Genomic DNA, 14,562 nt, shown 5'->3' on the forward strand with positions numbered 1-14,562 from the left:
CCAAGGTATAACGGCAAAAGAAAAGCGGTACAAGGGCGATTTTGTCGATCTAAAAGAATACAAGAAAAGAATTGGAGGAAAAGAAGTGGCAGCGCTATCTTCGTGGTATTCGTTTAATACTAGAGGATATTTAGTTCCAGTGAAAAAAGAGAACCACTATTACATCAAAGTTGATAACTACGTAGCAACAGTCATTAAACCAAATGTCGATAGAGATATAAATGCATTATATTTTTTTGAAAATCAATTTAAAGAAATCGAACGCGATGTTCTAACAATTCTGAATGCTGAATGTAATTTATAAAACAATTCAATTACTTTAATACCGAATATTGTATAATAATTTAAATTTAATATCAATATTCATATCTATCGATAGGAGTTGATACAAGTATATATTTCACTTTTGTCACTTTGAAGCTCAATATCTAAAATTTTTATAACTAAACTAGTAATTTAAGTAGAATCTAAAAATGAAGATTTCTCAAAAAATATAAGCGACACAGCGAATTTCGTTTTGAAAAATTAAACATTGATTTTTACTGTGGAAGATATTCGAAAACAGTACATTTCCAATTTATTGTTCTTTGCTTTTCGTAATCTTGTTTTAATTTTCGAAGATAAAAACAAGCCCATTATTTCCTAGATTATTTCCTGAGAATCATTTTGAAGAGTTTTCATTAATAATTACTATTTCAACCATTCAAATAAATAATGGAAAAATATTTAGATATGTAAAAAATAAAACTATTTTTAAAAAAATTTGTAGCATAGGTTAAACATTAGCAGACATTATTATACCTTGCGCGCTATTAGATTGATTTATATGAAATTCATATTATGAATTGCTTTATTTTTTGTCACTTTAGAAAGCAGCCGACAATTTATTTTTTCAAAACAAACCAAATTATAATTTAAAAATTATGTTTTTATAAGATTTGTGCTCTCTCTAAAAATGTTATCGTTTCAAGAAATATAAATGAACTTGATTTTCACAGACAAAAACAACGATTTGATACAGTAAAACTTCTTTTTATCTCACTTTTTTTTCAATTTATTGAGGCATTTGGTAATCGTGTTCAAGTGTAATATAAGAAACGGTTTTACGAAATTTGTGGTTTTCACACATTAGTTTTTCATTTTCTTTCTCCACTTTTTGTAATTTAGTTGATAGCTCAACATTTTGTTTTTGTAGCTGACGGTAGTCCTCAGATAAAGCTTCATTTTTCTTTTCTGCTTGTCGAAGCAATGTTCGTAATTGGTTTTCAAGATTTAAGTCATCATTTGATTGAATTCCAATGGTTGTCCTTGTGTGTTTTGAAGCACTGGGAAGTTCATCTACATAAAAAATAAATCGGCAATATAAACTGTCATAAAAAAAGGAAGCATTTATCTTTATTACCATTAAAACTGGGTGGACTTTGGGCAAACTTTTTATTCCGTCTAATTTTTTTAGCTGGTATATAACCGTGCTCTTCAGGCTGCATCTGATTCATTTGATGTTCATTTAACTCTTTACGACGAAATATGATAATAGCACAACATCTCGCGAATATGATAGCTACTCTTAACTTTTTCCGCAATAATATAAGGTGGTCAATATGCTCTTTGATTTTTTCTGGGTCTTCTTTCAATTTTTCGCAAAACTTTTGAATTTTCCCTTTACGGAAAAATATTTGGGTGTTCCCGAGTTTAAAATCAATCCACTTAAGGCAGCACGCTCGCAACAATAAAGTGCAAAAATCTTTCTGATTTTCATATGAAACGTGCTGAAATTCTGAACTTGACTTGAACATATTCAATACCTCAGCAATACTCATGTGAGATGGGAAGCCAGCTTTCATTAGTTGTTGATATGCGATAGATCCTGATGAAATCAGCTGAGATTCGACAAAATTTTCATCAAATATGCCTCTATTTTGACTAGCATTCGGTTTAATGCAGCGCACAAACGAGCATTCCTGAAAAAAATTCATAAACAGAAATTATTGGCTTGCTCTTTTGAGGCAGTTAACAACTCAAAATGTACTTACAGTTTCAGAAAGATTATTTATAAGTTCATTTGTTCCCGTTTTAAGTATGAAGGTTGTCGATTTATTATTTAATTTTTTATTCCATATACCCAGATCTTGGAACAAATCATCAATACTTTTTGGTAAAATGTTGAGATTTTTCTCCACAAAATTGTCCTTGAAAACGCATACATACAAATTTTGAATTAATTGTCAAATTGTCAACTTAAAAATTGTCAAATACTAACAACGTTATAGAAAACATCACCAACAAAATGACGAATGATAAATCCACTGTTTTCTTGAATCCCTCGAATCTTTGGTCTAACCAAAATCGAAGTGGTTGTCCAGTTGTTAAAAATATTTTGTACAAAATCTGATGTAGTTTGACTCTGCATTTTGCCAGTATCATCTAATATTTTGAAAATGCCGATGTATTTATTCTCAAACACGTCTAAAATGAAAAGTATGTAGCTATTATCTTGAATTGATCACAATTAAATTCCAGCAACTATATAATAACATAAATTGTTTACCCAAAATTTGATCGTTATCTAAAAATGGAATTTCCGGTACTTCTAGATATTCACTTTTATACCATTCTTCTTCCTTTTTCAACATTATTTTGACGAACATCTGTTGAATTTTTTCATTAATGAAATTTATGCACAGTTGCTCGAAGTGGTTCTTCATATTAAACTCCTCTAGTAGAAGAAAATTATAGTTAAATAGAAATGTATTATGAATGATTTATAAGAAAGTTTGAAATTACCAAAACCGGCTATATCTAATAGATTTATTTGCGATCGTGTCGAAGCTTCTGAACTGAAAGACATATTTTTGTTGACTAGGTCAACAATATTTTGAAACACATGTTCATATAAAAATTGACACAAACTGTTTTTTAAGTTTTTTGCTCTCAGACGATCCAATGGAATACTGCAATATATTAGATTAGAATTCATTAAAACACTGAATGAAATCAGAATGTTTGTGAAAAAAAACTTACAAAATTGGATCCGAGCCTCTCATTTCCATTTTTCGTTTCAACAAATATTCTTTGAGAATTCCTTGTTCAATCGCTAGAAGTTGAGCCGCATAAATGAAGTGATTTCTTGTGGAGGAAATAATTTGACATCCTTCTTGGCAACTATTTTCTTCAAATCTCACATTTCCAAGGTGTAATATTGCTCCTAATGTCTTATATATTTTTACTCTTTCTCCATTGGACACTCCAAGTTCAACCAATGCATTATCGACCAATGCGAAATCTTGAAACCTTTTTATTTCTTCATTGTGTTGATATTTCGGCAAATACTATAAGTAAATAAAATGAATTTCGGTCATTTAATATTAGCATGAAAATATAAAGACATACAGCATAATTCGTAGCTTCATCCAGATGAAGATCGATTAGGTTTTTAAGTATAGTGCAAGCAGCTGGCGTTATGATAGCATGAAAAATATGAAAATTGGATTCGTTTGCATTTTGTCCATGAATTCTACTGCTTTCCAATAGCAGATACGACATTTGAACACTATCAACTTTTAGGTCACGACAAAGATAAATCTCGGATAATTTTGTAAATCTAGAACTATTATAATTGTGCGAAGTTTTTGCGTTTCCAAACGCTTCAAAAATAATATTGGTTGCTATCACATGACCGGTCAAGCCGACCTTGGACTTCGAAATAAATGTGAGCAGATACATTGCGCTGTTTGTTTTCCCTGATCCAGTTTGCCCGGTTAAAATAATTGACTGCGAGCGTATGTTTATATTCGAAATGACCCTGTTGGCTGTAAAAAAACATATTTAATTGGAAGCACCTAATAGAAAACAGGCAAAAAAACTCACCAATCGAAAACAAATGCGGTGGCAGCTCATCTTTGGTGTCTTTACAATATGCTTCAATTTTGTTTGGCGAGTACATTCCATTTATTTGATGATACGGGTTGATTGCAATGAGCACCTTTGCAATGTATGTCTGAATGAAGAAACGTTTTTTAAATTTAATTGGATATTTCTATAACTCTTTCGACTTCTAAATCGACTCAATATATCACATGGTTACTCACATAAATTTCATCGTTGATAAATCTCTGCTTCAAGCAAGAGATAATCTCACGGTCACAAATTTCACAAATATCAGTGACATTCATAGTCAAAATTGAATCATTTGTTACATCAATATTTTATATTGAAATTGTTTTCTCAATTTTATTCTTAGTTGAGTCTGAAAAATCCTAGGAAAAATCGTGCGCCTTCAACTCATTTGTGCGTCGAAATGTCAAAGTTTTTGTTTGTTGCTAAGTTTGCTGTGAACCAGTTTGTGACACTAAATGTCAAATAAATTGTCAAATTTAGTTTCATGTATTGAAAGTATATACATTGCATTGTATTGACATTGTTCTGTCATTACGTTCTGTTCATTCTAATACAGACAAAAATACAGAGTTTGTTTTTTCGCTTCGGAGAAAAATAATTTGAAAGAGAAAATTTTGTGAATCTGTTTTCCTTGCTGAAATAAATTTACTGAAAAATCTCGTGAAAAGTAACGTACGTGTGAAAACATGAGTAACGTACGTGTGAAAATTCGTACTCGAGCCCAACGTGCCATGATGGAAAGGCAAAATCAACTTGAAGTGGAGAGCCAGAATGTAAATGATGCAATTCGTAAGAAGGCAGAAATTGTTGCTGAGCGTCGCCTTACCCAGCCACCGAAAAGTCCACGATCTCAATCCGCATCGAAGCAAAAAATCAAGACCAAAAGAAATTCAAAAAAGTTCGAGCGATTATTGTCGCGCACAAAGGAAAATTTGTCCAAGGTACGTTAATTCATTGTTTTTTTCAATACATCGACAAATTTGTAATTCTCTTCATTTTTATCGGCAGGCTTCTGAACGTGTTTTGCCAGAATTACCAGTGGTACCGAAAAGCTTATTCGATCAAATCCACGACCCAATCGTCAGCGGTCAAGCCAAGAAAAATCTCAAGCCAGTTGTGATTATTATCGACTAGGTCATCTACTCAAGCTGACTGATTAATTTTCTAAATCATCACATCTATCTATTTTTTTAAAATAATTTTTATACTTTTTTGACTAGTTTTTTGATTAACATCTAATATCTTTTCATAAAGTCTAGCATAAAATTCATTTAAAGTAAAGAACATGCTCTTTTTCTTATAATCAAAATTTGAATAAATCGTAAAAATGTTATCTTAGACATAAAAACGCACATGTATTTGTTTACTATTTTTGTTTACTGTTTCTATTTATATACGTTGATGTGTGTGTAAGTTCATATGTTACATTTGACGAATACTGTACGATTGACCGGCGAATACATAACCTCAACTTCAAGCATAGCTCACTAAATACTAGACTAAATAGCTCAACATCCAAATCAACGATAATTCCATACAAAAACACTAGCAAAAACACAAGCAAACAGAGTATTTTGCTTAGCATTTTATAGCTATATTGTATTAAAAATCAAGCAAATTTTCAAACATGTTTCATCCTGTCGGAGCAATTCGCATAGTTTTTTTCGTTTCATCTTTCGTATTGTATTGTACAGTGCTATGAGAGTTCCGTTAGAAATATCATAGTTGACTGTGATGTGCAGCCTAGTGTGCAGCACTATGCTCCGTGTTCTGTTCACTCACACAAAAGCAATACTTTGGGCAATACTATTCTAAAAAGGTACATTCAGAACAGCTAACAGAACAGTGATCGGCTGTGCTTGCTCAACTAGTTGCTCAAGTAAAGATTGAATAAAAAAAGTCTAGAAGAAAGTTTTTCGAGAAATAAAATTTCTAATAAAATTATTTGCCAGCAAAGTAGATCTCATTTATCTATATCAAATAAATAACGTGAAATATTTTAAACTATAAACAAAGCTAGCTATTCTGATTAAAATTGGAATAAAATCGAGAATAAAATGGAACACAAGTTAAGTGTATTGGCTTGTTTGACATGCGGAGAGTATTTGCGTAGCACGATAATCGAATCAATCAACCACAATGATCTTCTGTACATTTATATAGGCGCAGAACAAAACGCTTTCTAACGCGCCATCTAACGACAGTGTAACGAACAATAGCTAAAGCAACTTATATTAAGTCTCAATAACTAACTTCATAATACATGTATTGAAACAAGCAGAGATTCAAATGTCATTTATCGTTTGTTTTTATATCGTATTCAAGTGTCAGAGTGTTTTGTTTTAATTTTCAAAATTACTGAAAAAATGAAAAGGAAACTACAATGTTTCATATGTAAACAAAAGTTTAGAGGAAAATTGTACAATTTACGACGCCACATAAAATTACATGGACCAAAAATTTGTCGTATTTATTGCCCAAGATGCCCAAAGTCTTACCAAAGGAAAGGCAACTATTACACTCATTGGCGGAGCAAACATAAGGATGAAGATGAGATACCAGTTGAACCAAAGATGTGCTTGGAATTAGCCAAACGTAAATCCATTTATTTATTCTTTGCTGAAATGTAATTTAATTCGATCTCCGATATCTGTTTCTAGCGAGTCGAAAGGTTTCAAAGCAATTCATATCGTCGCATAATGTCACATCAACGACATCAATTGAATATCACGATAATATTGCGAATATTGAAAGAGAGCAAAATAATGTACTGATTGGTGCAGCATTTGGCCAAATCACTTTCTCAAAAACGACGGCACACAGAATTTTCGAAAATCAATTGCTTGGGAAGGAAAAATTTCTTAATATTCCGAAATTGATTAGTGAGTATAACATTCGTGTTATGTTTGATTTGTTTGAAAATTATATTTTTTCATTCAATTATTGAAAATTTAGATTTACACCGATTCGAACTACCGGAACCACGTAAAAAGCAGTATTTTAATCGGAAACTTTACTCACTTCACTCTGAAGCTATTGATCAACCCCGCAAGCAAATTGAAATTGATTTCTCGCCGGTATCTTTTGGCCGATCATCTTGGAAAAAAACTATATATGAAGACCTTAACAATGAGGAATGAACTTAAAACTTCTTATCAACGATGTTTTTAACAAAAAATTGCAATTCATTTAGGAAATTATTGTTATTTAGCAAAATTGTAAGTTCATCAAATTTGAATTAAAGATAAGTTTTTTATACTAATAAAACTAGTATGACAATAAACAAACAAAATCAATCCATTTATCTTATGAATTTGATGCGAACAGACATTATTAATGAACAGCTGAAAAATCAAATTGTGAAAAACAACAACATGAAAACTTGAACTGATTTGATTGATACTTTGTGCATTGGAATGTTAAAAAAAATTACAAACATTGAAGGCGTTGAAGGCAACAAAATCAGTCGGAGACATCATTTATACCGTGTTTTCCTTTTCAGTCATTATTTTGTACATGTGTTTGAATTATATTTGAACTTGGTTGAATGCGACACAGACGATGAAACTTTTTTCAATATGAGTTTTTTCATGGCCAGTTATAGTTGATTCGATATCACAGTACGAATAAACAAATACCAAATAATGCTATAATGCTATATAAACACAAGCAACATATAGAACCATTGTTTATATTCAGACGATGTCAACATTTATTGAAACTTGCTATGCAAAAGTCACATAAGAATCATTATTTATGTTCATTTAGTTTTTTTATTGTATTGAAAGAGTGAAATTGGCGGCAGTAAAATCGCTATCGTAATTTTATGCGACTAATCGTCGAGCTGCAAATGTGCCTCTAGATAGTCGACCGCGAGCTGTGGACAGATCTGTTTCACTTCATCAGAGTCAACAAATTTGAATTGATTGTTTGGGAATTCCACCCAGTACTTCAAGCCACTTATATCAGTAACATCTAAAAAATAAATTAAATGCGTGCACTATTTTTCTTCTATGTGAAACAATAAAAATATGTTTATAACGTACAGTGAATTTTCAACGGTTGTTCTGATGTACTTGTTTCCGCAAACAGTTGATTGTTTTGTGGAGCGCCGGTTCGAAATTCCAAGTGATTTTCCAAAAAAGACATTGTCAGTTCAGGCCAGTGTTGTTTGGCTTCATCGGAAGCAATTGTGGCTTGTGCCCAATTGTCATTCCACAACATCAAGTATTGAATACCTTCATTCGACATTTTGGCAGCTACCAAAGGTATTGTTAAAAAAAAATCGATTTCTTTTAAAATATATCACAATGTAATTTTAATTGGACTTACACAAAATCTTGCTGGCTTTCGACTTGATAAAATCATTCAACAAGTCTGGACAATTCAAATGTTCTTCGGGCTCCCATGTATTTTCACTTGGTGGATAGCCAAACCACTTGAGATAATATTGAACTTTGCCATTCTTAAAACGACGTTTTATAATGTTTTCCACAATATATTCGTCATCCATAGCGTCGAATTTATGTTTTAAAATAAAACTTGTCTTTGAAAATCAAAATCTGTGTTCCAAATATGGAAAACCAATTTATTGAACAAATAATTTCCCACCAAAAATGTAAAGTGCGTAGTGTGCTTTGCATTCACGCTATTTTGTATGAAACGTTGCCTTAAGGAGCTGTCAAATTTGAATGTTACTTTAAATTTGTACTTAAGAACTGGTTCTTTACCTCATCGTTGTTTTATTATTTTTTAAAGATTCAGAAACGTTAATTGGGATTTGACATTCAAAATGAGCAGGAAAAGAAAGGAATATTGTTGCATTATAACTTGCGACAATTATCGTGGAACATTTGAACACGTTTTCAAGTATGTTTTTATTTTGTTTTGATGTTTTGTTTCAATTTGTAATATCGTGTATGTTTTCTAACACAGAGCAACAGATGCTGTGCGAGCCAATTGGCTATCTGCCATTCAAAAATATGATGAGAATTTCAACGCACTTGGAATGTTCAATGTTTGTATTCGTCATTTCAATGAATGTGATTACACTAAATCTTCTCGTGGTAGATTTAACCTGGGAGCTAACGTTGTCCCGACTATCTTTGAAAAATCAAAACATCAATCAGAACAAATTGTGACAAGTACGCCGGATGAAATTGATTTAAATTCAAATACTGAAGGGCAGTATAATTCATGCGATGGTACAAGTGATGTAGCCAGTAATACAGAGTCATGTTTTGATTGTAAATTATTGAAATCTGAAATGAACACCCTCAAAGTTGAGTATGAAGCACAAATCATGGCATTGAAATTGGAAAAAGAAAAACTGACACACAAACTGGCTGAAAAATCGGATAATTTCGTACTTCTTCGAAAGGAATTGAATCAAAGAAAATATGAAATTAAGCAGTTGAATGCATCGATTGTCGAACTCCAAACTAATCGATATATTTCACCAGATTTAGGCGGCGTTGTGAATGTAAATTGAACTGTCTTTATTGTTTACAATGTACGTTATTTATTTTTTTTTTTAATTTTCTAGACGGTCGAGTTAGAGGATTTCATTGATTGCCTTTGCAATGGACGAAAGGGCAAGGAACCTTATTCTGATCATGTTCGGGCGATTTGCATGAACATCAATTTCCTTAGTCCTCGTACGTATGCATATTTGAGAGAAAAATTCAACAAACATCTGCCACATCAATCAACAATCCAAGCCTGGTATCACAATAGTAACATAGACGGTTCACCCGGAATATGTAAAAATTCTTTGGATCTATTGAAAGAAAAGGCCGCTAAAATGAGAGATCGCGGCATACAATTGGTTGGTGGTATTATATTTGATGAAATGAGAATAAGGCAAAATGTGCAGTGGTGTTCGAAATCAAGAATGTTTTTGGGATATGCGACATATGGTGCCAAGTCGAAAGAATATGAACAAAATGACGAGCCTTTAATTGCCAAACAAGTAATTGTTTTGATGTTCACTGCAATCAATGAATTTTTTCAACTGCCGGTTGCATATCATTTTATCGATACTTTGGATTACCAAGATCGGGGAGCGCTATTATTAGAAGTGATCAAAGAGATTACAAAATGTGACGTCAGAATCGCAAGTGTGACCTTCGATGGATATTCTTCAAACCAAACAATGTGTGAATTGTTAGGCGGTGTGCTAAGAGGAGATTCGGATCAAATATGCCCGACATTTAAAAATCCAGCGAATGGAGATGAATTGCATACATTCCTTGATCCCAGCCACTCTGAAAAACTAGTACGAAATACTTTGGCAGATCTTGAAGTTTTATATGATGGAATGGGAAAGAAAATTGAATGGAAATATTTCGCACAACTTGTCGAATTTAGTGTAAAAAGTAATTTTGGCCTAACTCACAAACTCACAAAACGCCATATTAATTTTCAAAAAAGAATTATGCATGTGCGGACTGCAGTGGAGACCATCAGTAAATCCGTCGCTGACTCCATGGAATTTTTAATGCAAAATAAGGTACCGGAGTTCACACATGCGGGACCCACTATCAAATTCATTAGAATGTTTGATAAATTGTGGGATATCATGAATACCAGTAGAATTCGAGAGGGAAGCCTTTTCAAAAGTGCATTAAATCCGACAAACCAGAATGAAGTTTTCGTATTCTTGGAGGAAGCAAAAGAATATATTCTTTCTCTAAAAAAGAGGGGGAAAAATAGTCATCGATTAACTCCATTGTGGAAGTCAAAATCCAAGACTGGTTTCCTCGGTTATGTGATGAATATAATTGGTTTGAAAAACATTTACAATGAGTTTGTAGTCGAAAAGCATTGGATGCCATTTGTGGCGACATATCGGGTAAGCCAAGATCACCTCGAAATGTTCTTTGGTGCAACTAGATCGATGAACGGTCACAATGACAACCCAACAGTACAACAATTTTCGTCAGCCTATAAAAAATTACTACATCAAAGTGACATACGTTTATCAGGTTGTTCAAATATTTCTCTTGGCTGTGCATCAAATATTTTATCAGTTTCATCTCGACGTGGGAAATTACACGATGATTTAAGTGGAGATGTTCCCGTGCAAAATGTATCTGATGGTGAGACAAATAATGATTATTTATATGAACTGGATGGTTTGGAACGAATTGGCCGATGCAATCATATAACGGACAATATGCATGACGCTGGCATTAGTTTTGTTGCACAATCGATTGAAAATCGAATGCTAAATTTGGAAAAGGGAAATAAATTTAGCTGTTTCCATTGCAGATTGGTTCTAGAGACAAATGAAAGATTGGACACAAGCACTTGTATCTCTGAAAGAACCAAATTTCCATGTAAAAGTACATTTCAACTATGTAAACTAACTGACAATGCGATCAAGTCGATGTCGGGTTTTAAAACAGAGTCAACATTCAAGCAAAAAGTTTACATAGACGTGCTAAGTAATATCCGATTGTCACAACTGTATCCAATATACTATGAAGAAGATGAACATGATTTGGAACACAAAAACTTTCTTATAAAACATATCATCGATGAATATACACGAATCAAATGTAACTACTTGGCAAAAATGCAAACAATGGGAATGCAAAATGATTTTCTACGCCACCATTACCGTAAACATCTTCATATTCTTGGTCAGTGAAACATGAAAAATAATCCATAAATCAACTGCACATTTCATTTAAATTTCCATTGGAAAATTCTAATATATAATTTATAAAACTAAAAATGTAATAAAGCTATGTATTTCGTTGGCATACAAGAAACAAAAAAAATTAAAAAACTACATCATTGAAATTAGAGACCATCAAAAATTTCGTAGCGAAAAACATATAATAACAAATGATATTTTAATAAAAAAAATGTTATATTTAAAAAAAATATCCCGCCGATCTTGGCGTTAAATAAAAACGATTTGCTGTTTAAATTAGTCCGCTTTTTCTAAGTACTTTAAGTATCTAACATTTTGTTTGACGTTGCTATTGTTCTTGACACCTTAAGGCGCCTTTTGTATATCGCATCTCATTCTTCGACAGCGCCTTAAGGTTTCATTTCATATATTCGTGCCTAAACACACTTTTCAGTTGGACTTTTAATATCGCTTATTCATTTTGAATTTTTATTGGTTATAGTTCTATTGAACATAAAACGGCGCGAAAAATGGGACACAAAATGCGTAAGTGAATTTTTGAAGATAAATTCAATTTTTATCCAGTTATTTTTAAGTTCATTTTTTTTCGTTCGCTCATTTTTTTTATTGTGAAGAAAGTCATATCGTTATGAAAATATTTCATTATATTAGTCTTAGTATAAAGAAACATAGAGACATTGAAACATAAAAATAAAATGTACATTTACTGAACATAGTTTCTTTATTTTCATGGAGTGATTTTTATATTTAAACTGTTTCAGTAACTCGATCTCAAGAAAGAAGTGCACGAATTGCTGGTTTCAACCAAAAGGTGAAAGTGGTCATTTTAAGAAACACCAATATGGATCGACTCTTGATTTCCAAAAAATCAAATCGCATTCAACGAACCAAATCAGTTGGAAATTTGGTTGACGATGATGTGCAAAATTTGAACTTTCCAAACCAACAAATGGTTCCACTTCGGTCAATTTTGAAACAACCGAAGAATGCGCCATTCAGTCTAACCCGACGCAAGTCAATGCCTGCTTTGAAAGTGTCTTTCCGTTTGAGAAACGACTCATCAACCACAATCGACACAATGTCTCCAACAAACACCCGATCTCCAATTCCAAGCACATCGTCAATGGACAATAGATCAACACCATTGATGTTACAAATGCCGGCAATACCGAGCACTTCTTCGATGTCAAACGCATCTCCACCAATTCCAAGCACTGGGTCAATGGGCAATACGTCAACTCCATTGATGTCACAAGTACCGGCAATACTGAGCATTTCATCGATGGCAAACGTATCTCTAATTGAAAATGCATCGCCAATATCCACAACATCAACACCACGACGCTCGTCAGCAATCGAAATTCTTTTGCGGCATGTTGGAGACATGAATCGAGAAGGACGTACGTCATACATTCAAACGACATTGAATAATTCTGCTAACTTTGGATCGTTGCATTACGACGATTCGGATTCGGACTAAAACGAAAAGCGGTTGTTTACGAGAAATACTTTTCAAAAAATATGTCGACAATAAAGTGATTCAATCATGATTTAATAAAAATTCAGCATTTAATAAAAAATAAAGTCAAGTATTTTCAGTGAATTTTTCAATTTTTTCAGTTATTTTGGTTATTGTCTTTAGTTTCAAAGCGATACTTTGAATGCGAGTGATTGTTTGATTCAATGCAATGCTTTTGCACTTTACAACACTGTCGCTAGATGGCAATTTTCCATAGACGTCAACATTGATAATTGTGGTTGGAATCAATGGTACAGATTGAAATGCACATGTGCAATGATGAGCATTTGGGTGAAAAACGTCAAAAACTGATGAAACTTCGCGAGCTCATCGACGAGGAGATTGGGAAAATAAACGTATTGGAAATTCCGCCACCACCACCAATGCCAGGTTCAAAACCTTCGATTACAACGCAAACAACGTCAGAGCAAACGAATACGCCGCCGATTGCATTTCCAAAAACCCCAAATTTGCCATCTACATCAGCAATGTCCAAAGGTCTAGCCAAAGGTAAAGTGAAATTAAAATACAATGGAAAATCTAATTTTCCAGGCCAAAACATCATTTTATAATGTCATTGAATTTTTTTTTAGGTTCTCTTCAAGAACAAATCGGAAATGTTGTCTTGAAAAAAGTGCAAAACACCAACAAAAAACCAAAAGCATTCCTAAAAGTACAGGATTTGCAATATGTGCATACATTTGGGAAAGAAAATGCGGTAGCTATGAAGAACATGCACACAAGCCTTCATGAAGAACTGAAGGAAAAACTGAAAAAGTAAGAATTTGTTTGGTAAAATAATGTATAGAAGAAGATTAAAAACAAAACAAAATTCGATATTTTTTTTTTTCAATAGGAAACGCGGCAACGGCTTCCACCCATACAAACGCATGTTGTGAACCACCATTGATGATTTATTTTTCGTTAATTTTTTACTAGATTTTTTATTACCTTAATTTTAAACAAATTCCATCAATTTACCTCATATCAATCTCAATTTCACAATTGATTTCCAGTTTTCCAAAAATATTGATCAAAAATAAAAAGTACGAAGACATTTTTTTAAGAAATTTACTTCTCATCGTTTTTGTTAATTATTTATAATAAAGAGAAATTAAAAAAATAGATTAAGTCTATCTATTCTTAAGGATTCTGATTTTATTTTATCATGGATATTAAAATCTACTATCACTTTTTGTTGATATAATTCATCTTAACTTGCTATTATGATTGAAATGCGTTTTTCTATGGCATCTGGTCCTCATTAATGTACTCCACATCTCCTTCATAATCGATAACATCCTCTTCCATTAGCTCTTCCACCATCATTTCGCTATTATTGTCATCCAAAGATACGACAATTTCTTCAATTCGGCTTGATGATGGTCTGGTTTTTGTTGGATGGTTTGCGGTTCTTTCGTTCTTTTTGGACTTCAAATGAGTTCGCAAGTGTTTGTACACATTAGTATTCTTCCAGTGCTTG

The 14,562-nt window shown here is 32.6% G+C and overlaps 3 protein-coding genes across 3 annotated transcripts; 1 reads left to right on the plus strand and 2 right to left on the minus strand.

Annotated features, from left to right (window-relative positions):
* Positions 1-1,054: 1,054 nt before the first annotated feature.
* Positions 1,055-4,188, minus strand: LOC116351425 (myosin heavy chain 95F-like). The gene is made up of 11 exons (XM_031783525.1): positions 4,089-4,188; positions 3,868-3,997; positions 3,391-3,809; positions 3,022-3,329; positions 2,911-2,951; positions 2,785-2,859; positions 2,549-2,716; positions 2,261-2,424; positions 2,034-2,189; positions 1,403-1,961; positions 1,055-1,338 (listed from the first exon to the last, which is right to left on the minus strand). The coding sequence occupies exons 1-11, from the start codon at positions 4,170-4,172 to the stop codon at positions 1,055-1,057; spliced, it is 2,388 nt and encodes a 795-aa protein (XP_031639385.1). The 5' UTR covers positions 4,173-4,188.
* A 3,541-nt stretch (positions 4,189-7,729) lies between these two features.
* Positions 7,730-8,410, minus strand: LOC116351423 (chromobox protein homolog 3-like). The gene is made up of 3 exons (XM_031783522.1): positions 8,230-8,410; positions 7,944-8,156; positions 7,730-7,872 (listed from the first exon to the last, which is right to left on the minus strand). Exons 1-3 carry the CDS (start codon positions 8,408-8,410, stop codon positions 7,730-7,732), a joined length of 537 nt encoding a protein of 178 aa, XP_031639382.1.
* A 469-nt stretch (positions 8,411-8,879) lies between these two features.
* LOC116351424 lies at positions 8,880-13,040 on the plus strand. Its single transcript, XM_031783524.1, has 5 exons — positions 8,880-8,914; positions 8,968-9,379; positions 9,443-10,274; positions 10,353-11,522; positions 12,322-13,040. Exons 1-5 carry the CDS (start codon positions 8,880-8,882, stop codon positions 13,038-13,040), a joined length of 3,168 nt encoding a protein of 1,055 aa, XP_031639384.1.
* Positions 13,041-14,562: the final 1,522 nt, after the last annotated feature.

Source organism: Contarinia nasturtii, unplaced genomic scaffold, assembly GCF_009176525.2.
Source record: "Contarinia nasturtii isolate CC-2019 unplaced genomic scaffold, AAFC_CNas_1.1 Cnas_scaffold_5433, whole genome shotgun sequence".
Classification (NCBI taxonomy): domain Eukaryota; kingdom Metazoa; phylum Arthropoda; class Insecta; order Diptera; family Cecidomyiidae; genus Contarinia; species Contarinia nasturtii.